At 35.9% G+C, this 26,880-nt stretch overlaps 1 protein-coding gene across 3 annotated transcripts in view; it reads left to right on the plus strand.

Moving 5' to 3' along the window:
- Positions 1-71: 71 nt before the first annotated feature.
- LOC133192307 (U5 small nuclear ribonucleoprotein 200 kDa helicase-like) overlaps positions 72-26,880 on the plus strand; it is a 131,327-nt gene continuing 104,518 nt past the window's right edge. For all 3 annotated transcript variants that reach the window (XM_061328321.1, XM_061328320.1, XM_061328318.1), the window contains exons 1-42: positions 72-209; positions 442-605; positions 1,789-1,960; positions 2,138-2,327; positions 2,584-2,642; positions 3,337-3,438; positions 3,723-3,875; positions 4,211-4,310; positions 4,628-4,845; positions 6,372-6,492; positions 7,091-7,146; positions 7,356-7,493; positions 7,856-8,011; positions 8,314-8,484; positions 8,898-8,956; positions 9,305-9,563; positions 9,910-10,059; positions 10,239-10,300; positions 10,565-10,745; positions 11,115-11,219; positions 11,499-11,601; positions 11,700-12,031; positions 12,214-12,294; positions 12,503-12,693; positions 13,173-13,470; positions 13,924-13,994; positions 14,099-14,199; positions 14,607-14,780; positions 15,069-15,229; positions 17,773-17,871; positions 18,142-18,270; positions 21,380-21,571; positions 21,876-22,130; positions 22,556-22,758; positions 23,094-23,167; positions 23,368-23,444; positions 23,541-23,688; positions 23,978-24,054; positions 24,459-24,546; positions 24,788-24,909; positions 25,939-26,082; positions 26,413-26,589. In XM_061328321.1, coding sequence (XP_061184305.1) covers positions 165-209; positions 442-605; positions 1,789-1,960; positions 2,138-2,327; positions 2,584-2,642; positions 3,337-3,438; positions 3,723-3,875; positions 4,211-4,310; positions 4,628-4,845; positions 6,372-6,492; positions 7,091-7,146; positions 7,356-7,493; positions 7,856-8,011; positions 8,314-8,484; positions 8,898-8,956; positions 9,305-9,563; positions 9,910-10,059; positions 10,239-10,300; positions 10,565-10,745; positions 11,115-11,219; positions 11,499-11,601; positions 11,700-12,031; positions 12,214-12,294; positions 12,503-12,693; positions 13,173-13,470; positions 13,924-13,994; positions 14,099-14,199; positions 14,607-14,780; positions 15,069-15,229; positions 17,773-17,871; positions 18,142-18,270; positions 21,380-21,571; positions 21,876-22,130; positions 22,556-22,758; positions 23,094-23,167; positions 23,368-23,444; positions 23,541-23,688; positions 23,978-24,054; positions 24,459-24,546; positions 24,788-24,909; positions 25,939-26,082; positions 26,413-26,589 — 5,958 coding nt within the window. In that variant the 5' untranslated portion in view covers positions 72-164. The remainder of the gene's footprint in view (positions 210-441; positions 606-1,788; positions 1,961-2,137; positions 2,328-2,583; positions 2,643-3,336; positions 3,439-3,722; positions 3,876-4,210; positions 4,311-4,627; positions 4,846-6,371; positions 6,493-7,090; positions 7,147-7,355; positions 7,494-7,855; positions 8,012-8,313; positions 8,485-8,897; positions 8,957-9,304; positions 9,564-9,909; positions 10,060-10,238; positions 10,301-10,564; positions 10,746-11,114; positions 11,220-11,498; positions 11,602-11,699; positions 12,032-12,213; positions 12,295-12,502; positions 12,694-13,172; positions 13,471-13,923; positions 13,995-14,098; positions 14,200-14,606; positions 14,781-15,068; positions 15,230-17,772; positions 17,872-18,141; positions 18,271-21,379; positions 21,572-21,875; positions 22,131-22,555; positions 22,759-23,093; positions 23,168-23,367; positions 23,445-23,540; positions 23,689-23,977; positions 24,055-24,458; positions 24,547-24,787; positions 24,910-25,938; positions 26,083-26,412; positions 26,590-26,880) is intronic.

Raw genomic sequence — 26,880 nt, forward strand, 5'->3', positions numbered from 1 at the left:
AAAAATGAAATAACAATCATAACCATCGGGTTCGACTTGCGAGAAAAAAAAAGAGGAAAAGGAAAGCGACATCTAGTGGGAGCGACATTTGTACGTTGTGTGAAACCATGCTTTGATTTATTTTCGTTGTGAATTTCCCGTAAAGAACCATCAACTAAGCAACCATGGCTGGTGCAGCGGCTAGAGCACTTCAGTATGAGTACAAAGCGGTAAGCGTCAGTCTAAGACATTTCTTCAACTTAATGAAATTTGGTAAACTTCCACCGTAATATTGCCGGTGTTTTTTTGTGATGATTTCTACGTATTTCATTCGTTGTGATATTTTTTCTGCCATATCTGAACTATGTGGTGTTATTTTGAAATTTATCCTGCAAAACTTGCAGAGATAAAATGTTTATCTCTAAATTTTTTGGTCACTTGTTTTTTTTTTTTAAATTTCAGAACTCTAATCTTGTGTTGCAAGCTGATCGCTCTCTGATAGAAAAGCGTGGTAGAGATGAACCCACTGGAGAAGTTACTTCCCTTGTTGGGAAGACAGTCGGAACTAGAATGGGGGACAAAGCCATGAGATCAAAACCCCCACAGATGGAGGAACGCAAAAACAAGTAGGACACTGGATACTGGTCAAACAATTTTCAGTTAAAGACTTGAAGTCGTTTAGTACGACTAAGTATTTAACAAAGTTGGTGTAAAAACATTGTTTTTTTTATCCCCAGCAAAATTCTTAACAACAGTTTTCAATGGAAATGATTTTAGCAAGAGTTATTTCCCATTGGTTGCAAAATTGGGGGTAAACAAGCCCAGATTCCTCATTATTCATCCAATTTAAACTTGTCATACTGGATACTTGATTTGCATGTAGACAGCACCAATTTTCTGGTGAGGTTGTATTTGTTCAAGCAAAGATTTTTCATCTTATATTTGTGTCATAAATGTTTAAAAATGGTTGCTTCGGAGGAATTATTAAAATTCACCAGTTTGACCCCAAGATGGCGACCAAGGGGAATAACTTGAGAAAATATACGTCATTTGAAAACTATCTATTCATTGTAAAATTTTACCTTTACAACAAACTCTGAAATAATGAATTTACTGATCTAGCGAATTGATTTTGTGTCCCTTAGAGATAAAAATTATGAAATTTGTATCTTTTATGATGGATTAATTAGAGTTCACAATTTAATGTTAACTGGCATACGTGTGCATAAATTGCAAAGTCATATATACTTTAAAGTCATATGTGATGTATTTTGGTAAGTTAGGACTAACTAAAATTAAAAAGATTTTTCTATTTATTTTATTACTTTACAGATAAAGATAGGACTTTCCTGTAAATTACACAATTTAAATCAATCGTGCTTCATAGATATCAGAGATTTAAAACAATAACTGCTTTATTTGCCGACTCCGCATTTAAATATCAGACACAGTTTAAAGTCAATTTAACTACAGAAACATGGGGATATTCAAGTTCAAAATCGCTGAAAATTTTTTAATATGAACGTAAATAACATATATCATGTTGATCTACACTTAATCTCATATTTTTAATTCTTTTTTTTTAGCTCAGATACGCCATATATAGCTTTAACTAATTTGTTATAAAAATGTAACAAATTCAGAATAAAGCAAAGTTAATTTGTGGGTCCCTAGGACTTCTCTGTAATAGAGTTTTACTATAAACTGTAGATTCCAGTTGAAAAGCTGCATGTTGTATGGGTCCAATCACTGTAAATGCAGTATTAAAGAAGTTATTTGGCTAATTTTAATTTTTTTTTTCATTTTTAGGAGAACAAAGCGTGATGAAGCACAGCGAGATATGATGAAAATGAAAGGGACGACTTTACTGTCGGAGGGGATTGATGATTTTGTGGGAATCTTATACAGACCAAAAACCCAGGAAACAAGACAAACATATGAGGTTATCCTGAGTTTTATTCAGGCTGCTCTAGGTGATCAGGTGAGTGTGGATGTACTCAGATTTATTATTTTCCAATGTAATTACTTAAGCATTATTTTTATTACAGATATAAGAAGCTATATCCTCCTCTTCATATTTTTTTGCCTGGCATGTTAGTTTTAGAGGAGGGAGGCAAATATAAATGTAAAAAAAAGTTGACAAATGAAATTTTTTTAGCCACGTGATGTTTTGTGCGGTGCTGCAGATGAGGTCCTTCAGGTTTTAAAGAATGACAGATTGAAGGACAAAGAGAGAAAGAGAGAAGTTGAAGAATTGCTTGGAAGTGTGGCTGAAGAAAGGTTTGCTGTCCTCGTCAACCTTGGCAAGAAAATCACAGACTGGGGACAGGAAGAGAAGATGCAGACAGGTGGGTACTGGACTTCCTCTGGATTGGCTTTATTACACAATCATTAAACACCTAATTTAGACATTCATAAAAATTGCAATGCAGAATGGTTGTTTCAAGTGATGTTTCAATGTCCAAAGAGAGTTTAAAACGAAGTGGTACATGTAGTTTCATTTTTTCCCCATGTGTATGTCAAACTGTAAGATAAGAAAAGAAAAAGAGAACTTATCAGAAGGCTAGGATTTTTACATTGAAAGTAATAATTCTGTTATTTCAGATGACAATATTGATGAGACATACGGTGTTAATGTACAGTTTGAAGAGTCAGAGGATGAGGTAAGGAATAATTAATAAGAGAACATCTGTGTATTTAAATTTCAGCCAAACAGGTTGAAATGTCATACCAAGGTGTACAGACATTAATTATTGAAATCTCAGCCAAAATGGTTGAAATGTCATACCAAGGTGTACAGACATTAATTATTATAAACCTCTTTGTATTTAAATCTCAGTCAAACAGGCTACAAAATAACACCAAGGTTTTTAGATACTGAAAAAAAATCCTCCTTTTATTCTGTCAAGATTTTTAATCTAAAATAAGCTAGCTTTCATCTTTGCATAAGTAATTTATGAAAGTTTCACAATTTGAAAGTTGGAAAAGTCATATAAAGATTCCCCCAGTGAAAAAGAAGATTGGTTAACCATGGAGTAGTAATCCAGTAACTGGAGTCATGATATTTACATCCGCTGAATATTATTTCCTTTTCATCTCATGAAAACCATGGTTGTTCGTCAATACTTTAAAGCCACTAAGCAAGCCACCTGTATAGATTTATTGAGCAATGGCTCTTCCATCAATGAAACATACAATGAAGTCCATATCAGTAATACAATATTTACTTTATGATTATTTACATAAATATAAACAATGACATGTCCATTACACAGGTTATGTATTTTTCTGCAACATCTGCAACATTAATTCCCACACTAAAAACTAAAGAGAGAATTTTATTGTTTAAATTTACAGGATGAAGGCGATGTTTACGGGGAAATTAAAGAAGATGGAGAAGAAGAAGAGGATGAAGAAGAAGGAGTTGAGGCTGATGTTAACGACACTCTCCACACAAATGTAAGTACACCCGAACTCACTCAGTATAGTACACACTCTCACGATACTCTCCACACAAATGTAAGCACACAATTGTATGTATATGCACACTAAGAGCACATAATAGTATGCATACTAACATTTTTTTTTATGTAATGTACGCACACTAGCAGTAAAATTTAAAAGTATGCACACAGGCATCGCTCAATAGTATATGAATGCACACTGGCAGCACACAATACTGAGATGTACGCACATTAACATTATCAAGCCAGTGGAGTTGAAATGTATTTTCCTGTTTACAGTTGGCAGGAGAGGATGGGGGTAACAAATCAGATTCAGGACTCCACCCCCGTAATATTGATGCCTTCTGGCTTCAGAGAAAACTTAGTAAGCATTATCCAGACGACCCAACAATGGCACAGACAAAGGCTGGAGAGGTGCTCCAGATCTTAAAGGTCAGTACCGTCATAATGACAATGGATCCCAACTCTGTATCATTTCACACATGAAATTAAATTTGATAAAAATAAAAAAAGGAATGTTTTCAAAATTCAGGAAATCTAAAAATGCAATATTTTGAGAAATATGATTCTGTCTGTTAGTGAGATTTCTTATTTAATCATACAATGTCATACATTTGTATAAGAAATAACCTGAATGAGTTATTTTAAGATATCTTTTTTTTTCATTCAGACCCATGACTGATGTATATATGTATGTACATTGGGTGACTTTAAAAGATTTATGTTTCTCCATTATGAATTCCCCTGAGTGACGTGTGTCTTTTCAGACTGCGGGAGATGATCGGGAGGCAGAAAACCAGCTCGTCATGTTGTTAGGTTTTGACATGTTTGATTTCATCAAAGTTCTCCGACAACACAGACAAATGAGTAAGCAAATAAAATTTATTGTTATCTTCTTACACATCATTACATTTATTTTTAATTCATTTTCTGCCATGACAGTTTTATGAGTGATAGGTTTTTGTTCACTTTTCCTTGCATCACTTTTGTCCTGTGCTGTACCATACTATAACATCTGTCATTCTGCACTAAAAGCTGCTGTTATAACTTACCTTACTCAAGTCTGATGTGGTACAATGTAGTTATTCTCTTTACTCTTTTTCTGTTTAATACTTGTATCTTGTTAAATAATCTTTTTTCCCCTTTTGTTGGTAATCTAACACAGTTCTATGACTTTATTTTAGTCCTGTACTGTACTTTGCTGGCCCAGGCTCAAACTGATGAAGAGAAGAGAAGCATCGAGGAGAAGATGTCATCAGACACCGAGTTGTCAGGGTACCTCAGGGCACTGGGTGCCACAGACAAGGAGGATCTAGTATCGGAGGAGAGGGCAAGGCGACAGCAGGCCAGACAGACGAGGGTCGCAGCAGACATCGAGGCCATGGATGTTGACCAGAGTCAGGTATAGACCAGTGGTAGAATGTTGTTAGGGGCCTAATTACTGGAAGTGTAGACAGGAAATTTTAAATTCGAGATTGCTTTTCACACTATCCAACATGAACAAGCTATACATATATATATATATATATATATATATAAATATAAATATATAGCTTGAATGCTGGGTCTGTCATAACTTTAAAAAGAATTTCAAACCATTTGGGAAAGTACTGAGCATACACTTAGATTTAAAAATGTTATCTAAATAAATTTTTTGAGCATACAGTAATATTTTTATACCCCCCGCAAACGAAGTTTAGGGGGGGTATATTGGAATCAGCTTGTCCGTCTGTCTGTCTGTCTGTCCGTCTGTCTGTAGACGAGATTTTGTCCGGAGCATTTCTTGGAAACTGTTGCGAGGATTTGTCTGAAAATTTGTACACTTATGATTTGCCATATGAAGGTGTGCACCTGGTATTTTCATCATGATTGGATACTTTTTTTGCATTTTACAGGTGTTTTTTTCATTTTTATTATGTGGTTTTGTCCGGATCTCTTCCCAGAGACTATTGCATAGATTTGTATGAAAATTTGTACACTTATTATTTACCATACGAAGATGTGCACCTGGTATTTTCAACATTATTTGATAATTTTTCTGCATTTTACAGTTTTTTTTTTTTTGCATTTTTATTGACTTAATCATTTCGGGTTCATGTCTAAGGTTTGAGACATAGAATCTAGAACATCTGTACAAAAATGTGAACTACAGCTTAAAACAACTCATTAGAACTAAAAAAAAAAATCACAAAGTATTAAAAACAGTTTTTACATTACACAGCAGATAGTGTAAATCCATTTGTGCCTTGGGAGTAATGAGTGGACATGCATCCAGTTAAAGATTAATTAATGAGTTCAGTGTGGGAAGCTGTTAGGGCATCTCTGATCAAGCAAGTCTTATTTATATCTCCTGGGAATTGGGCAGAAAGAAATAAAGATCTCTGTTGTCTAAGTCTCTTAATTGTAATTTATGTCTGTCAAAATACATAGTTACTGGAACCAGCCTTTTATTTTTAAAATGAGTTTGATATAAAGGTATTAAGATCAATTTGATTTTGTATAATTAATTATGATAATTTTTTTTTCAACAATCAATTTGCAGAGTGTCGTGTCTCACAAAGATGACAGATAGTTGCAAACTATTTTTTCAATGTAATGAAAAACACTGTAATTATTAGTATTGGTGTTTTATTAGGCTGCACCTTAGTTTCATTCATTAAAAAAAATATGAGTAATTAAATTTTCACTCTAAATGTTTAAGCAAATTGTGAACACCTCTCACATCTAGAAAACAGTAGTGATTTGGTACCTTCTCTGAAAAACCCAGCGGGGGGTATTTGTCCCTTTTGGACAGTTCTAGTTCAAAAAAGATTTAAATTCTTAGATCTTGCCTGATGTTTAACTCCAGTGAACTAGAATTTCACCAAATTCAATTTTAAATGATGTTTTGCCTGAATTCTGACAACCCACTTGTGTATAATTTTACAGCAAAAGCTTGGAACAGTACATCTCCTTGACCTTGAAGACTTGACCTTCAGTCAGGGCAGTCGTCTGATGGCCAACAAAAGGTGTCAACTCCCTGATGGGTCATACAGAAAGCAGAGAAAAGGTTTTTAACACTTTTACTGATATACAGATGAAGTTATTGGTGTCAGCGTTAAAACGCTAGAAGCAGGGGTGTGCAATTAAAAAATTCAAGCACTAGCCCACGGGTGGCAGCAATAAAGTTACTAGCCCAAAGTAAAAAGTTACTAGACCAAATACAGGGGCAAAAATTTAAAACCAATAGGGGCCTTATTGAAAAAAAAGATTAATTGTTGAAAAGTACGGGTACTTAGGTCATGCCTGGAAAATTTTCACTGGTTGGGAATTTAATAGCGAAAAATGGGTGAAAATACAGGTTGTGCTTTTCATGTATTACATGCATAGTTTTAATTTTTACTAGCCCAAGGGGCTACCTCAGTGCAGAAAACCACTATCCTGACCCCCAGAAATGGTAGCCTCGGGCGTCGGGCGATGCTAATTGCACACCCCTGAGAAGTACAGCTTCTGAGAATCACACATATAACGTTATCTCAGATCATGTAATTCAAGCCTGGGAAAAATATAATAATGATAAATACATGTACATTTAACTGAAGTGTGTTAAGTCTGTAATTGGGGTATAGTAACGAGTTTGAAGTTTGAGGTTTTACTTTCATTTTCAGGATATGAAGAAGTACATGTTCCAGAACTGAAACCAAAGACTTTTGAAACCGATGAGGTCTGTTTATTTTTTTTTACATGTTGCATGCAAATTTTGAAGACTGTACATGTCAAAAATCAGAAGCATCAAATGTCAAGTTGTTACAATGTGCAAGTACAAACTGAGCAATCATCTTACAGTGATTAATTTTATTGCAAATAATTTTTTATATAATAATCATATAACTGTGTACACATTAAGTGCAATAATGTATTTCCTGTTACCAGACTTTGCTGCCAATAGATAGATTACCAAAGTATGCACAGCCAGCCTTTGAGGGATTTAAATGTCTGAATCGTATCCAGAGTAGACTGTGGAAGTCCTGTATGGAGTCGGATCAGAACCTCCTCCTGTGTGCCCCCACGGTGAGCCTCTAAATTAAATCTCCTATTGTGTGCCCCCACAGTTAGCTAAATAATAAAAAACTCCTTTGTGCCCTAACGGTGAGTCTCTTATTAAATCTCCTGTTATGTTCCCTAACACTGAGCTTTGAAATAAAAGCCCCACTTTGCTCCCACATCTTACATTTCTAACTGTGTACACCAGTTTAGTTTAGGAAAAAAAGTAAATTCATTTAGTCTGAAACTAAATTATGTCCTATATCCTGTCTCAGACAGACATAATGCATTAAACTGAAAATATTAAATGATCAGGGTTTATCATGTTTTGAATCACATACAGTAGATATTTGTAAATCTGATCGTGTACAATGCTGTCTTCTTAACAGGGAGCAGGAAAGACTAACGTAGCCCTGCTGTGTATGCTTAGAGAGATTGGGAAACACATTAATGCTGACGGAACAATTAACACTGAGGAATTCAAAATCATTTACATAGCTCCAATGAGGTCCTTAGTACAGGAAATGGTTGGCAGCTTTGGAGAGGTAAATACCTGAAGGTGTATCATATTTTTTCTTGTTTAAGAGACTTTTGAAGGTCTTTACTGCTATTTAGAGTTTCATAAAGTATTTAGTTCTAAGACTTTAAGTTGCCGGAAAGATAATCAGATGTTTTGAATCTACTGTATATTTATGTTTGCAAACAAAATGCTAACTTTTTATTTCAGCTTTTTAACAAAGTTTATATAGTGCTCTGAACAACTGCATACTTTCTATAAAAATACAGAGATCATTTCTTGTCTGGTTTTATGTTTAAAAATGAATTCTATTTATCCTTTATATTACAGAGACTGAAATCTTATGGTATCAAGGTTGAGGAACTGACGGGTGACCACCAACTGACCAAAGAACAGATCACCAACACCCAGATCATTGTGTGTACCCCCGAAAAGTGGGACATCATCACCAGAAAAGGGGGCGAGCGTACCTACACTCAGCTCGTCAGGCTCATGATTTTTGTGAGTACACTCGCAACATCAGAGAGTTCACTCAGTAAATCAAGTTTAAGTTATGTTTTAGTACACCTCAGGTTATCAGTCAAGAATATACATGTAAGAAAGAGAGAGAGAGGAGAGAGACAGACATGGAGAGAGAGATTGAAATATAATAAATGTACAGTACTTCCACGTACTAAGAATGGAAATGTTTGTTCTGTCCTCACAGTGTCTCAGATACTGTGAGTTACATGTAGTTGTACGTATACGTGTTTGTAAATGTACATGTGTGCTGTAATCTGAAAATACATAATTTTATGTGACAGTGTAGATCTGTGATCACACTTCTGGAACCACTATTATACATACGGTGTAAAATGGAATAATGTTTATATAAAAACTGCTTTGTTCTCAAATGTCTGTTTTGTTTCCTTTAGGATGAGATTCATCTTCTCCATGATGACAGAGGGCCAGTCCTAGAGGCATTAGTAGCCAGGTAAGTCAGACAGAGGACCAGTCCTAGAGGCATTAGTAGCCAGGTAAGTCAGACAGAGGACCAGTCCTAGAGGCATTAGTAGCCAGGTAAGTCAGAGAGAGGACCAGTCCTAGAGGCATTAGTAGCCAGGTAAGTCAGGGAAATTCTCTCTGTGGTTTAATTCTGTCAAAGAGTTGATAATGTAATACTGATTATTCACCACTGACTTCTTGGTTGAGTGAAAAAAATCTCTAATTTTTTCATATTATTTTAAACAAAATTTTACTTAAGTCATATCAGATATGGTGTTCATATGCATTGTTTTATTTCGTTGAATTACTAAAGAGAAAATATTGTGTATTATTGCAGAACAATCAGAAACATTGAGACCACTCAGGAGGATGTCCGATTGGTGGGGCTTAGTGCCACACTCCCTAACTACGAGGATGTGGCCACTTTCCTGAGAGTGGACCCAGCAGAGGGGCTGTACTTTTTTGACAACAGTTTCCGACCCGTCCCCCTGGAGCAACAGTTTATTGGAATCACAGAGAAAAAAGCTGTCAAGAGATTCCAGATCATGAATGAGATTGTGTACGAAAAAGTTCTGGAGCATGCTGGGAAAAATCAGGTGTGTTAATGAGAAAAATTTGGGGATAACCAGTTGTGAGAATGACCCTTTATACCCCTCACCAAGACTTTTTTGTCCTTTTGCTTATTCAGAGTTCTGGGCTATTTGTTGAATTAGTCCATTCAAGAAATGATCAAGAAAATCACAAATAGACTAATTCGGTTAAACTGTTATTTCATATCAAGGTCTACATTAAAAAAAAGTGTGATAGTATACATGCAAACATTTTGCATAACATTTGATTCATTAACTGCTAAAAATATCTGCTTGCATTGATACAGCTTTGATCCCAGAGCACACACACACTTAAAATTCATTGTATTTATCTGAGTACTGTTAATGCCAGGTGCTGGTCTTTGTCCACTCAAGGAAGGAAACAGGGAAGACTGCTCGAGCGATCCGAGACATGTGTCTAGAGAAAGACTCTCTGGGTATGTTCCTCAAGGAGGGGTCGATCTCCACCGAGGTCCTCAGGACAGAGGCAGAACAGGTCAAGGTAAGGTCAAAGAAATATAGGTCAAGGTTAAATCGTAAAGGAATGGTGTTCAAATTCACGATAAAGTGGTGAATTATTACTATACACTATTAGTCCAGACTTAATGTTTCTCTGTTTACAATGATTAGTTTTGAGGATTGTATGGGAAGGAACTGTTATGTTTAAATTGTTTTTGACAGAATTTAGAGCTCAAGGATTTACTGCCTTATGGCTTTGGAATTCATCATGCAGGAATGGCCAAGTAAGAGAAATATTAAATTTGTCTTTTCTAAGCCAGTCATGAAATAGAATGTTACATGTATTTCTATATTTTTTTATCACAAATAAATTGAAAATTAGGTGTGTACTTAAGCTTAAGTATATTTCAGTTTAAGGAACAGTATTATGGTTATGAAGAACATCATGAAAATTAAGGGAATTCAGCTATACATGACTAAAAATGATGTTGTAATTAAGAAATCTTCATATATTCATCTACATTATACTTAAGTGTATATGTATTCAGGGTTGACCGTATCCTGGTAGAAGATTTGTTTGCTGACCGTCACATTCAGGTTTTAGTGTCCACATCCACCCTGGCCTGGGGGGTCAATCTGCCCGCCCACACGGTCATCATCAAAGGGACACAGATCTACAACCCAGAGAAAGGACGCTGGGTGGAGCTTAGTGCATTGGATGTGATGCAGGTCAGAAATCTTCATAAACATAATAATACTGCAAAATTCCCTACTTTTGAAGCTATATATAATAAGGAAATCATATGGTTGCATTCCATAGAAGCCTAGATCTCTTCTTCAATAATGAAGAAACAAACATTCTCATCAAACTTAATCAAACTTAATTCATATAACTCATTGCAGAAAAAACCAGGATCTTTTGGACCAATTTTAGTGTGGGAATGCACATTTCATGACATCATAACATGTTTACCAGTCTTTATATACAATCGACATGTAGATAAAAAGTACTTTTGTATCAAGCATGTATATATAGATTTGGTGCAATTATACATGTTTTCTCACTTAACTGAAGCCGCAAGTATTCTTGAATTGTAGATGTTTGGAAGAGCTGGCCGCCCTCAATACGACACCAAGGGGGAGGGCATCATGATTACCAACCACAGTGAACTACAGTATTATCTGTCTCTGATGAATCAACAGGTAAGTCACATGATCGTCACATGATCAGCAACATGATAATCGTGTTAATAGCTTTAACATAGCTATTACATATCCAATGTACTTTTACAGACTTGGATTTGAAACAGAAACACACTCTCTTAATTTTCAGAAAATATGTGGAACCCTGAAATTCTTCCTATAGGATAATTTTGGTTAGAGATTACATTGCATGAATGAAATTACATGTATGTTGTAGAAAATAGTTAAAGATTAATTATCAAATATTACTGAAAATAACAAAAATGTTGTTTGTTTCAGTTGCCCATTGAGAGTCAGTTTATAAGTCGAGCGGCAGATTGTTTGAACGCTGAGTGTGTTCTGGGAACTGTACAGTCTGTCAAGGAAGCAGTAGACTGGCTTGGTAAGTCTGAGTTACTAGTGAGTCTGGAATACTTAAAGAGTGTGTTAAACATTACAGGGGGCACAGTATGACTTATTTTGATTTTCTTCTCTTGATAGGATACACATACCTGTATATAAGAATGCTGAGAGCCCCAGCATTGTACGGAGTCAGCCATGATATGCTTAAAGACGACCCACTGTTACAACAGAGGAGAAAAGATCTGATCCACACTGCGGCCATGACTCTGGACAAAAATAACCTGATCAAGTATGACAAAAAGACGGGACAGATACAAAGTACCGAGTTAGGGAGAATCGCCAGCCACTACTACTGTACAAACGAGACCATTGCCACATACAACCAGCTCCTGAAACCCACACTTAGTGAGATCGAGTTGTTCCGGGTTTTCTCCCTGTCATCCGAGTTCAAGCATATTGCTGTCAGAGAGGTGAGAAGATTGATTAAAGATGTGTTAATTGTTTTATTTTATTGGTAGTACATGAAATAGAATGTCTTCTTGTTCTGCAAAGAAATAGGAGTGATTCACAGTGTTTGATGTATCCTTATCCAGTTAATATCCAGTTAATATGCAGTATATTTATGGTAAAAGTCTGAGTTTGTGTTTTGCAGGAGGAGAAGTTAGAATTACTGAAGCTGTTGGAGAGAGTTCCCATCCCAATCAAAGAAAGCATTGAAGAACCCAGTGCTAAGGTAAGGCAAAACGAACATATCACTGACCTAGTAACCTCGATCTCGAAGAAGGCATTGAGGGACAGGATGAATCTTAATCAAAGAAAGAATTGAGGAATAACTAAGGAGTAATTGAGGAGTAACTTAAACCACATTCAGTACAAGGTAGATCTTGTTTGTAAACATGAACTGAACATGCATTGTGTGATTGGACTTTTTTGCCCTGTAGGTCAATGTCCTGCTCCAGGCCTACATCTCTCAGCTGAAGTTGGAGGGATTCGCCCTGATGTCTGACATGGTGTTTGTGACTCAGTCTGCAGGTAGACTGATGAGGGCCATATTTGAAATAGTTCTACACAGAGGCTGGGCCCAGCTGGCTGATAAGGCCCTAGCCCTCTGTAAAATGGTTAATAAACGCATGTAAGTATTGTCTGTGTTATTATTACTTAACATAGGACAGAGAAATATTGGTACATGTATGTTTCCAATTTCTACTGTCATACAGTAAAACTTGCTTATAAGGAAGTCCTAGGGATATATATCTTTTGTTCCGTATAACTGAGAGTTTTATCTACATGTATAAAAAAAAAGTGTTATTATAATACTGATGGGGAAGAGATATACATGTAACTTTCTTGTAACCAAGATTTCCTTATATCCATGTTCCTTTAAGCGAGGTTTACTGTACATGTTATTTAGTATTAGAAAAAGAATTTGTTTTTGAGTAAATTTATGTAGTAAAGAGGCTGATTTTTAAGTGTACAAGTCAAGTAGTTACACGTATTTTGCTATAAAATTTTAACTTCAGTGATTTACATGTAAATGTGTAGAATTTTTGTGCTTGTAAATGATTTTCAAAGTATGAGCAAGTGTTGATGTTTTCGGTGATTTTTCTGTAGGTGGCAAAGTATGTGTCCCCTGAGACAGTTTCACGACAAGAAGATGCCCATTGAAGTTATCAAGAAAATTGAAAAGAAAAACTTTCCATTTGAACGTCTTTATGATCTTGATCCTTTGGAAATTGGGGAGTTTATCCGAGTACCCAAGAGTGGCAAGACCATCCATAAATATGTACATCTGTTTCCAAAGCTTGAGCTGTCTGTTCATGTCCAACCTATCACAAGAGCCACCCTGAGAGTAGAACTGACCATCACCCCAGACTTCCAATGGGACGAAAAAATTCATGGTTCATCAGAGGTAGGATAAGAATTCAGACCTGTAAGATACTGTTAACATGGTAAACTAACATAAACTGGCTAACTCAATATTTAGGGCAATCATCCCCTACAAATGATTCGTGCAATCATGAATTGGTACACTATAGCTTTAACAATGACATGTATTACTCTTACTTATATACTTATAAGCCTGTACATGTCAAATAAAGGAAGAAGTAGTGCAAAAGGTGTTAAGATATTACTACCACTAAAATAAGTATGTTTACAGAAAGTGGAAATCCAAAGAATTAGCTTGAATTTATCTTGATCAGTTTTATACTAATAGACAGATTTCTGTTCTCCCTTTAGTACAAGATTCATAAACATGAAAAATTTGCCATTACATACAATATTCATTTGCTCTTTCAGAAGAAGTCTTCTGAGCTAAGACAGGATAAGGTTAGAGCTTTAATCTTTATGTTATATTTGTCAGGCTTTCTGGATACTGGTGGAGGATGTAGACAGTGAAGTTATACTACACCATGAGTACTTCTTACTTAAAAGGTATGTTAAGAGAGCTAATTTTCAGGCAGTGATAAAAGCCCTGTCTGCTTTATGATGTACATACATGTCCATGTGGATACAGCGTTATTGTTTTCTCTTTGCAGTAAATTTGCCCAGGATGAGCACGTTGTTAAGTTCTTTGTGCCAGTCTTTGAGCCTCTTCCTCCACAGTACTTCATCCGAGTCGTATCTGACAGATGGATAGGTAAGTTTTATAGGTCTATTATCAAGTGTACTGTGGAATCATTGTAATTTGTGGGGGGTCAATGTTCGTGGGTAAGCAAAATTTTGTTGGTTTGTGGGGTCGTAATATGGATATGTCATATTTACAGAAAATGCAATGAATAAATATGTTGACAAAATAATTGTTCTTGGGAATATAAATTCCTGGATAAGGGTGAAAGAAATCCATGAACATTGGTCCCCCCACAAATGATGACTCAACAGTATCTTCAAAAGAGCCTGCATTAAGAACAAGGGATTTTTATAGAAATTTACTGTATATTAAGAGGAAAAATCTATTGAACATGAAGTGAATATACAGCTCTGAATGATTTCTTGAAAAACTTTTCATCATTCTCTGTGCTTCTTATAACGAATTGACTTTTACAGGAGCAGAGACGCAGCTTCCGGTGTCGTTCCGTCATCTGATCCTCCCGGAGAAGTACCCTCCACCCACAGAGTTACTGGACCTCCAGCCCCTCCCCGTGTCTGCTCTCAGAAGCCCAGCCTTTGAGAGTCTTTACAGTGACAGATTCCCATTCTTTAATCCAATCCAGACTCAAGGTAAGGAATGGAATGTCTTTGTATTGTCATGAGGAGATATATATGTGATGCAAAGTTGTGGTATTGCTTCGAACACTTGTGCAAAGAGAATGATATAAATGTACATTTTATGTATGTTGCATATACTTGTGTACATGCCATATATTTTATCAATTTTGAAATTCCCTTGTGGGAACATTATGATTGATATTAACATGTGCATAGTGTAATTGCAGTTGATTTCATTGTTTAATGCTGTGTACTACATGTGCAAGAATCTATTTATTTGAGGATTGTTGTTGATTTCAGTGTTTAATGCTGTCTATCACACTGATGAGAATGTATTTATTGGGGCTCCCACGGGGAGTGGGAAGACAATCTGTGGAGAGTTTGCCATACTGAGGATGTTCTCCCAGAACCCTGATGGTCGCTGTGTTTACGTCACCCCACTGGAGCCTCTCGCCCAACAGGTAACAGAAAATTAATCGGAGAAGAATGGATTATCATCCATGTTCACCCATAGTAAACTGTCTATAAAAAATTATGTCTTGGAATTTTCATTAGTGAAGGCCAACACACTTACGATTATTCATTAAGTTTACATAATGTTTCAAAACCATTGAGAATAAAAATCACTTTGTTGTATGAGTGACTTAATGCATGAAGTTTAAAATGAAGCAAATATATTAGTCAAGGCTCTTCCACATCAACATTTTTTTTTTGTAGTGTACGTTTTACAGTATCTTGGATTACATTAGCATTTTTAGCTCTACTGGTCAGAGACCAGAAGAGCTTATGCAATAGTAAGGTGTCCGTCGTCCGTCCGTCTGTCTGTCTGTCTGTCTGTCTGTCTGTCCGTCTGTCTGTAAACAATTTTTCAAAACGCTACTCCTCCTACAGTTATGGTCCGATTTCAATATAACTTGGCACACAAGTAGACTACACTAAGATACATAATTTAGTGCATCGGTTTTTGATTTCGATGGACGGTGTTGCCATGGTTACTAAAAATAGAAATTTCTGTGAAATTTCTTTAAAACGCTACTCCTCCTACAGTTTTGGTCCGATTTCAATATAACTTGGCACACAAGTAGACTACACTAAGATACATAATTTAGTGCATCGGTTTTTGATTTCGATGGACGGTGTTGTCATGGTTACTAAAAATAGAAATTTCTGTGAAATTCCTTTAAAACGCTACTCCTCCTACAGATATGGTCCGATTTCAATATAACTTGGCACACAAGTAGACTACACTAAGATACATAATTTAGTGCATCGGTTTTTGATTTCGATGGACGGTGTTTTCATGGTTACTAAAAATAGAAATTTCTGTGAAATTCCTTTAAAACGCTACTCCTCCTACAGTTTTGGTCCGATTTCAATATAACTTGGCACACAAGTAGACTACACTAAGATACATAATTTAGTGCATTGGTTTTTGATTTCGATGGACGGTGTTGCCATGGTTACTAAAAATAGAAATTTCTGTGAAATTCCTTCAAAACGCTACTCCTCCTACAGTTTTGGTCCGATTTCAATATAACTTGGCACACAAGTAGACTACACTAAGATACATAATTTAGTGCATCGGTTTTTGATTTCGATGGACAGTGTTGCCATGGTTACTAAAAATAGAAATTTCTGTGAAATTCCTTTAAAACGCTACTCCTCCTACAGTTTTGGTCCGATTTCAATATAACTTGGCACACAAGTAGACTACACTAAGATACATAATTTAGTGCATTGGTTTTTGATTTCGATGGACGGTGTTGCCATGGTTACTAAAAATAGAAATTTCTGTGAAATTCCTTCAAAACGCTACTCCTCCTACAGTTTTGGTCCGATTTCAATATAACTTGGCACACAAGTAGACTACACTAAGATACATAATTTAGTGCATTGGTTTTTGATTTCGATGGACGGTGTTGCCATGGTTACTAAAAATAGAAATTTCTGTGAAATTCCTTTAAAACGCTACTCCTCCTACAGTTTTGGTCCGATTTCAATATAACTTGGCACACAAGTAGACTACACTAAGATACATAATTTAGTGCATCGGTTTTTGATTTCGATGGACGGTGTTGCCATGGTTACTAAAATAGAAATTTCTGTGAAATTCCTTTAAAACGCTACTCCTCCTACAGTTTTGGTCCGATTTCAATATAACTTGGCACACAAGTAGACTACACTAAGATACATAATTTAGTGCATCGGTTTTTGATTTTGATGGACGGTGTTGCCATGGTTACTAAAAATAGAAATTTCTGTGAAATTTCTTTAAAACGCTACTCCTCCTACAGTTTTGGTCCGATTTCAATATAACTTGGCACACAAGTAGATTACACTAAGATACATAATTTAGTGCATCGGTTTTTGATTTCGATGGATTGTGTTGCCATGGTTACTAAAAATAGAAATTTCTGTGAAATTCCTTTAAAACACTACTCCTGCTACAGTTTTAGTCTGCTTCTAATATAATTAGGCATACAAGAAGACTATACTAAGATACATAATTTATTGCATTGGTTTTTGAATTCGATGAACAGTGTTGCCATGGTTACTTAAAATAGAAATTTCTGTGAAATTCCTTTAAAACGTTACTCCTCCTACAATTTTGGTCTGATTTCAATCTAATTTGGCACACAGTTAGAATACACTACGATACATAATACGTATTTCTGTTTTTTTTATTTGGGTGAGTGGTGTTGTCATGGTTACCGGTACTAAAAATAGAAATTTCCGTGAAATACTTTCAAAACGCTACTACTCCTAATTTTCATTTGATTTCAATATAACTTGTCACAAAAGTAGACTACATTAAGATACATAATTCTATTTATTGTTGCATGTTGCAATGTTTCAAATCCAAGTGCTACTTTTCTTTTGTTATACAAACAGACCAGTAGAGCTACTGTCTCATCAGAGACTTCTGGTTACTTTTTCATTGATGACGTAGATCTTAAGTGTTTACTTCTGTTGATTTACTTAATACACTTAATTTGTTTGTTAGGTTTATACTGAGTGGTCTGCCAAGTTTGGAGGACAGCTTGGAAAGAAGGTGGTCCTTCTTACGGGGGAAACTGGTACAGATCTCAAATTGTTAGCTAAGGTAAGGGGCACCTGTGCAGAAGCAAAGATAAATTTCTCTTACAAAATATTGTTAAGTTATTGTTGATAGCTTGTGTAGGCTGCAGAAATATAAAGGTATTGTGCATATACCTGTCAGACCTCAAAATACTGTGTAAAGTTTAAAAGAGACAGATACTTAAAAGGAGCAGTGAGTGGTGGGAATTTTTCATCATGTTTACCATTGTGTTTGAACATAACTCTGATACTTTGAGGACCTACATGTAGTAATAACTGACTGTGTAATTTACAGGGAAACATTATCATCAGTACTCCAGAGATCTGGGATGTGTTGTCAAGACGATGGAAGGTCAGAAAGAACGTACAAAGTGTCAACCTCTTTGTGGTGGATGAACTTCATCTGATTGGTCAGGAAGTTGGGGTCAGTAGGTCATGAATAAAAATACAGTATTTTCTTAACATTAGTGAAATTTAATCTGTATGTTTTATCAATTTCTTTCCAATCAACATAAGAATTTTACACTATCTGCCCACAACAGTGCCATTAACGTAAAGTTTCAAGTGTTTTTATAAAAGTGTACATATGAATAATAATATTTAATGAGTGGGCCCTGTTTATCTCCAACATGCATGTATATACATGTACATGTATATATACATGTTCACATGTATATATACATGTTCATGCAGCGATTTTTTTCTACCCATTGGGAAAGGGTCCGGTACCGATTCAATTGGGAAAAATAGCTTCGAAGTAGAACACAGTTACGGAGTGACAGTAGAATTTTCTGTCATTTAAACAAATGAAACGTATTTTGCATTTATTCCAACCTCATTACCTATTACTCCGTGTTTTAAAGAATAAACAACAGATATTTATTGTTTTTCGTATCAATGTCCCTTTTTCACATTTGTCAAAATGTATGACACTACACTGTCTAAACCACAGTTCCGGCCATATTACGACATCTCTACTTTCGATTTAAGCGGAAGTGAAACAATTAGTCAACTTGTACAATGTTTCATATAAAAAAAGAAGTACGATGTCATCGTAGTCTGTTGCTTGACAGTTGAATTGGGAATTTTTAGTCTCAAATTGGGAAAAATTAACGTTTTTAGCTCACCTGAGCTGAAAGCTCAAGTGAGCTTTTCTGATCACATTTTGTCTGTAGTCCGTCTGTCTGTCCGTCTGTCTGTCCGTCTGTCCGTCCGTCTGTAAACTTTTCACATTTTCAACTTCTTCTCAAGAACCACTGGGCCAATTTCAACCAAACTTGCCACAAAGTATCCTTGGGTAAAGGGGATTCAAGTTTGTTCAAATGAAGGGTCACGCCCTCTTTCAAGGGGAGATAATTAGGAATTACTGAAAAAATAATGGCATCATTTAAAAATCTTCTTCTCAAGAACCATAGGGCCAGGAAAGATGAAACTCATGTGGAAGCATCCTTAGGTAGTGTACATTCAAGTTTGTTCAAATCATGACCCCCGGGGGTAGGGCGGGGCCGCAATGGAGGATCAAAGTTTTACATAGAAATATATAGGAAAAATCTTTAAAAATCTTCTTCTCAAGAACAGCAAAGCCATGGTGAGTCATATTTATATGGAAGCATCCTGAGGTAGTGTAGATTCAAGTTTGTTCAAATCAAGACCCCCGGGGGTAGGGCGGGGCCGCAATGGAGGATCAAAGTTTTACATAGAAATATATAGGAAAAATCTTCTTCTCAAGAACAGCAAAGCCATGATGAGTCATATTTATATGGAAGCATCCTGAGGTAGTGTAGATTCAATTTTGTTAAAATCATGACCCCCGGGGGTAGGGCGGGGCTGCAATGGAGGATCAAAGTTTTACATAGAAATATATAGGAAAAATCTTTAAAAATCTTCTTCTCAAGAACAGCAGAGCCATGATGAGTCATATTTATATGGAAGCATCCTGAGGTAGTTTAGATTCAAATTTGTTCAAATCATGACCCCCGGGGGTAGGGCGGGCCACAATGGAGGATCAAAGTTTTACATAGAAATATATAGGAAAAATCTTTAAAAATCTTCTTCTCAAGAACAGCAAAGCCATGATGAGGCATATTTATATCGAAGGATCCTGAGGTAGTGTAGATTCAAGTTTGTTCAAATCATGACCCCCGGGGGTAGGGCGGGGCCACAATGGAGGATCAAAGTTTTACATAGAAATATATAGGAAAAATCTTTAAAAATCTTCTTCTCAAGAACAGCAAGCCATGATGAGTCATATTGATATGGAAGCATCCTCAGGTAGTGTAGATTCAAATTTGATCAAACCATGGCCTCTGGGGGTAGGGCGGGGCCGCAATGGAGGATCAAAGTTTTACATAGAAATATATAGGAAAAATCTTTAAAAATCTTCTTCTCAAGAACAGCAAAGTCATGATGAGTCATATTTATATGGAAGCATCCTGAGGTAGTGTAGATTCAAGTTTGTTCAAACCATGACCCCCGGGGGTAGGGCGGGGCCACAATGGAGGATCAAAGTTTTACATAGAAATATAAAGGAAAATGTCTTCTGATGAAGAACTGCAAACCATGATTAGTCATTTTGATATGGAAGCATCCTCAGGTAGTGTAGATTCAATTTTGTTCAAATGATGACCCCCAGGGGTAGGGTGGGGCCCAATGGGGGATGGAAAGTTTTACATAAGAACATATAGAAAAAATGTTTCTTCTCAAGAACAGAAAAGCTATGTTTAGTCATATTGATATGGAAGCATCCTCGGGTAGTGTTGATTCAAGTTTGTTCAAACCATGACCCCCGGGGGTAGGGCGGAGCCACAATGGAGGATCAAAGTTTTACATAGAAATATAAAGGAAAATATTTTCTTCTGAAGAACAGAAAAGCTATGTTTAGTCATATTGATATGGAAGCATCCTCAGGTAGTGTAGATTCAATTTTGTTCAAATGATGACCCCCAGGGGTAGGATAAGGCCCAATGGGGGATGGAAAGTTTTACATAAGAACATATAGAAAAAATATTTCTTCTCAAGAACAGAAAAGCTATGTTTAGTCATATTGATATGGAAGCATCCTCAGGTAGTGTAGATTCAAGTTTGTTCAAATGATGACCCCTGGGATAGGGAGGAGCCACAATGAGGGATCAAATTTTTACAAAGGAATATATGGGAATTTTTTTAAAAAAATCTTCTCAAGTACAACAAAGCCATTTGTTATATTGACATGGAAGCATCATCAGGTAGTTTAAAATTCAAGCCATTTAAGCCCCCCCCCCCCCCCCCCCCCCCGGTCTTTTCAATACTGAACTGATTGTGCTTTTGCTTAGCCAATGTGCTCAGGTGAGCGATGTGGCCCATGGGCCTCTTGTTTGGCATTGGGAATGGTACTGTTGATCGGTACCAGTTATATAAGGAAAAAAAATGCTGTCATGGTTATCAATTTTGTGTTTTGAGCTTTTACTCATGTAACTGGAACAGTTGTAGATGCTTGCTTTAAATTCATGTAGATTTTGAGTCCTTGTTATACATAATTTATGTAATTTTTACAGCCCGTGTTGGAGGTGATCTGCTCCAGGATGCGGTACATGTCTGCTCATTTAGAACACACCATTCGTGTGGTGGCTCTTAGCTCCTCCATATCTAATGCCAAGGATGTCTCCCAGTGGCTGGGCTGTACCCCCACAGGATTCTTCAACTTCCATCCCAATGTTAGGCCCGTTCCACTGGAGCTACACATACAGGTAAGGAGAGACAGATCTTTCCATCATGTCAGAGGTGTACATGAATGAATTAGAAAAAAAAGGATATCACTGTGTATGCTTCATTTTGCTAGGGAGAGATGGAGCTCTGATTTGCTAGTTGAATCAGAACACTAGAATTCAAATTGCTTTCTACCTTCATGAATGTGCAAGTAAATGTATAAATTAAAGTATCTTTGTAATATTAAAGTAGCCCAGGTTGAAAATTTCTGAAATGTAAGTGTATAAACATGAAAAATAAGAAAATTAAGAGACTGAATAGTTAAATTGAATTTTTTCTTTTTAGGGTTTGAACATCAGCCACAATCTCTCCAGAATCATTGCTATGGCGAAGCCCACATATCAAGCCATCCTTCGTCATTCTCCACGGAAGCCAGTCATTGTGTTTGTGCCATCCAGAAAACAGACACGCTTGACTGCTATTGACATTTTGACCTTTAGTGCTGCAGAAATTCAGGTTGATTCTGAGACACCGAGGAGTCGTTTCCTTCACGTGAAGGAGGAGGACATTCAGCCATTCCTGGAGAAAATATCAGACAAGGTACGGGATCAGAAAAAAAAGTGTCTGCTTCCCTGTTGTAATTTTGTATGCATAAGCTTGTGTTGTAAATGGGGTATGTTTATGTCTTCGTTGTGAATGAAATTTTCCAGATCATTTTATTTACTCTGGAGAAGATTATCTGAGTTGTCACTTAAATATTTCATCAGTCTGTTATTACACCTGCTTTAAGATACATGTACATGTATCTCAGGTCAAGAGTAGTGATATTAACCTTGTGTCTAAGAATGGATTTTCTAATTAAAAACAACATCGTGAAAATGTAAAAGAGCTTTCATACAATTTTAAAAGCATAATATAGTGGTATCTTACAAAAGATTTCTTAATTAATAATTTCTAGACTTTTTAGTTTAAAATATGTTGCACAACAAAACGGTGATGTATGAAGTAAAGTATTTAATTTGTAGACTCTGAAGGAGACTCTGAGTAACGGTGTGGGGTATCTACACGAGGGTCTGTCTGACATTGAGAGGAAGGCGGTGGAGAACCTCTTTTCCAGCGGTGCTGTACAAGTGCTGGTGGCCTCCCGGAGTCTGGCCTGGGGCATGAGTGTCTCTGCCTACCTGGTCATTGTCATGGATACACAATACTATGATGGAAAAACTCACTCGTAAGTTTCTACTATAACTTCAAAAATAATTTGCTAACAAGTCAGTTTTGAAATCAAAACACATAAATACAGGACAAATTTTGTTGAAAAAACAATGGCTTTGAAATTTGTTTTTATGTCATGTCAGTTTCCATGTATATCGTGATGATAATGTTTCATATTGATATTGAGGAATACTGATAAGGTATAAAAGAAATTTGATAAGGACTGATGTTAGTCACTGTATTCGTAGGAATTTAATATTTTGATTAGACAGTTATTAGAAAATTCTCAGACACTTCACATTATTGTATACAAAAAGATACACCAAGTCATTGAAATGATTTATTAAACAGGTATGAAGACTACCCTGTTCCTGACGTTTTACAGATGATTGGACGAGCCAACCGACCCCTTCTTGACCAGGAAGGTAAACAGATATGTTCATACTCTTAGCATAGAAGGCAGATTACTTAAATCAGACCATGAGTTCTTCATATTTAAATTCTTGATTGACTACTGGATATACCTGTATGTCCATAATTATTTACGATGTATATTTCTAACACTTGGGAAATGCTGTGTTTTGTAATATGTCAAACCCATATTGAAGAAGACCCAATTTTACAGGTAAAGCTTTGATCATGTGCCAGAGTTCCAAGAAAGAGTTCTTCAAGAAATTCCTCTATGAACCGTTACCTGTTGAGGTAAATTTGTTTTAAAGTTAAAAGCTTTTTTTCCATTTTATACTCTGGATTTCTTCAATGAATTGGACTGCATTTAACTTTGATATTGTTTTACAGAGCCATTTAGACCACTGTTTACATGACCACTTCAATGCTGAAGTGGTAACCAAGACAATAGAAAACAAACAAGACGCAGTGGACTACTTGACATGGACCTTTCTGTACAGAAGAATGACCCAGAACCCGAACTATTACAACTTACAAGGTACTAAAAAGTTCATAAATTTTCATACACTCAGAAGTTAGCACAACCTTCCTCGTCAACTGATTAGTATAATCAATAATTACAGACATACATGTACATGATAGGCATTGTGAAACCCAGGGTGTAACATTTTATTTTAAAAAATCTTACAGAGGTCAAAAATATTTTTGACTGCCTTATTTTTGATTCAACCTAACTAAGCCAATATCATCAGTATTTCCCATTGATATTTTATCAGATATTCTGTGATGTTTTATTTTAATTGTGTTGATACATCTGCTTCTTTTAGGTGTCACACACAGACATTTGTCTGATCACCTGTCTGAGCTGGTGGAGAATACAGTATCTGACCTGGAACAGTCCAAGGTAAAAACTCACCCTAGCTGGTACAAATAGATACATTTAACTGACTAAAAACTCGCCTCAACTGATAAAAATAGATAACTGGCTACAAAATCACCTCAGCTGGTACAAATAATAAACTGGCTCACCTCAGCTGGTACAAGTACATGTAGATAACTGGCTAAAAACTTGCCTCAGCTGTCAGGTTATTTGGTGATCAGCTTTCCTTTCAACTGTTAATACAGGAATATTAAAAATACACATGCAGTTGAAATGGAAAACAAACAGCTCTTTAAGAAATCTGCTAGCAGTGAAACCGTTTCAAACGTAGAACTACAGAGCTGGTTAAAAAATAAAGTTATCACTGAACATTGGAAGAGTTACTGACCTTCCGTTATTTGAAGTGATTTATTTATCTTTCTTGACAGTGTATCAGCATTGAAGATGAGATGGACATGACTCCATTGAACTTGGGCATGATTGCAGCATACTATTACATCAACTACACCACTATAGGTCAGTCATATTTATGTAATTCATTCATAAAGCGTATGAGCTAAAGTATTTTATTGCAGGTACAAGTTGTTAAAATACCTTGTAAATTGTGCCCTGGTTTTGAAAAGTACATGTATATTATGCACCATCTGTAGTGCATGAATTTAAATTTTTGTATTTTTCACGAATACTTTCTGTTTTATAGTGTAATAATGAATTTCTAAACATGATGTCCTAAAAAAGTGATTTACTTCTTGTACAGAAACCTTCAGTTTGTCACTGAACAACAAGACTAAGATTAAGGGGCTCCTGGAGATCGTATCTAACGCTGCCGAGTACGAGGATGTTCCCATCAGACATCATGAGGAAGCCATCTTGAAATCTGTAAGTCGGATCTTAATATTTTACGATAGAAGAAAAGCATGAAAATCTGATTGTTATTTTCTTTATACATGTATCACCTTGAGAAAAATAAATTGTGGAGGGAATTTTTGGTAACTACCTTGTACCTACTGTATATCAGTTGTTAAAGGTGCTTGGACACAGATTTGAAGTCAATATTTTCTCAAATTTTCTGTTAATTTCATGACTTATATGTTGCTATAGCATTTCATACTAAAATATAATAAAAATCTTATTTCATCTTGAAGTTATTGAAACTTCAGATTTCTGGACGCATTTGATTGACACATTCTTGCACTTTCAGAAATTTTAATTTTATTCTTAATACTTAGGAAAAGTGGAAATTTTGTTGTGTATTAATGAAAAATATTAAAACTATAATCCACAAAATTCAGAGTAGAAATGTTCGAAAGCAAAACCCACTCACAGTATTGTCAGTCCGTGCTCAATGGTGTGTGCAGACTTTAACAATTGAACACACCCGGTGAATCGTAAACATTAACAATAACAGAGCTCGTGCCCTGTTTACAAAAACAGTTTACGTTTCACGGGTGTATTCAATTTGTTAAACTCTGTACACATCACTGAACACGGGCTGATGATATTAGTGAGGGGGTTTGCTTTCGCACATTTCTACTCTGAATTTTCTGGATTATAGATGTAATGTTTTTCATTAATACACAACAAAATCGCTTCTTTTCTTAAATATTAAGGATAAAGACAAAATTTGTAAAAGTGCAAGGATGTGTTAATCAAACGCGTCCAGGAATTCGTAGTTCCAATAATTTCCAGATAAAATAAGTTTATAATTACATTTTCGTGTGAAATGCTATTGCAATATATAAGTCATGATATTATACAGAAAATTTGAGAAAATATTAACTTCAAATCTGTGTCTAAGCACCTTTAATGTTAATAGACATATTTTGATATTTTGTAAATCACCATTTGAATTGCCTGCAAAGATATAACTTGTCTAAAGATCAACTCAATCCAATTTGCTAATTCCAGCTGGCCAGCCGTCTGCCGAACAAACTGTCCAATCAGAAATATAACGATCCTCATGTAAAGACAAACCTCCTACTCCAGGCTCACCTTTCACGGATGCAGCTGTCGGCGGAACTCCAGTCTGATACTGAGGACATACTCAGCAAGGTAAACAGTATTAGTGGGGGATGTGCATGTATATTGAATATTTTGTTTGTTTGTGGGGGTGGGGGTGGGGGAGGGTGGGTGGGGGTTTAAGATGGACCTAGAAAGTCAAACTGAATTTCGGAATTTAGGAAAGTCATTTGTTTTCATTTATACATAGAATATCAAGATATGAGAGATGTGTTTATGTTCATTTGCATGTAGAGTTGTATATAAAAAATGAAAAAAAAGTTTAATCACTTGATAACATAAACATCACTTTCATCAGTGTAGTCAGTGTAATTGCTTTTTGTATATTAAATATATACATTGTATCTTTTGTCTTTTATTAAGGCTATCCGCCTGATTCAGGCCTGTGTGGACGTACTGAGTAGTAACGGCTGGCTAAGCCCTGCCCTAGCGGCTATGGAGCTGGCTCAGATGGTGACCCAGGCCATGTGGGGCAAGGACTCGTACCTGAAACAGCTCCCTCACTTTACACAGGAGCTTATCAAGAAGTGTCAGGAAAAGGTAAGAATTCTGTCCAAAGACTACATCTCCTGCACCCCTCTTTTATGTTCCCTAGCACATTACTAATTGTAATTTTGAACATTATAACAGTGCTTCAGAGGAGAAGAAATTTTAAACTACATGTAGTTTGAAGATGATAGAGAAAAATTTGTACAATCTAGTTCATTTTACCAGGAACATGATTAATCCAGAGTGCTTGTTTTGTAGAAAATTGTAATTCTGAACATTATAAATGATTTAGGAAAGAAAATATTTTAAAAATAAATTTGAATGAAGGCGAGAGGAAAATCT

This window comes from Saccostrea echinata, unplaced genomic scaffold, assembly GCF_033153115.1.
Source record: "Saccostrea echinata isolate AGI-Se365-2 ecotype Australia unplaced genomic scaffold, CSIRO_AGI_Sech_v1 ptg000025l, whole genome shotgun sequence".
Lineage (NCBI taxonomy): Eukaryota > Metazoa > Mollusca > Bivalvia > Ostreida > Ostreidae > Saccostrea > Saccostrea echinata.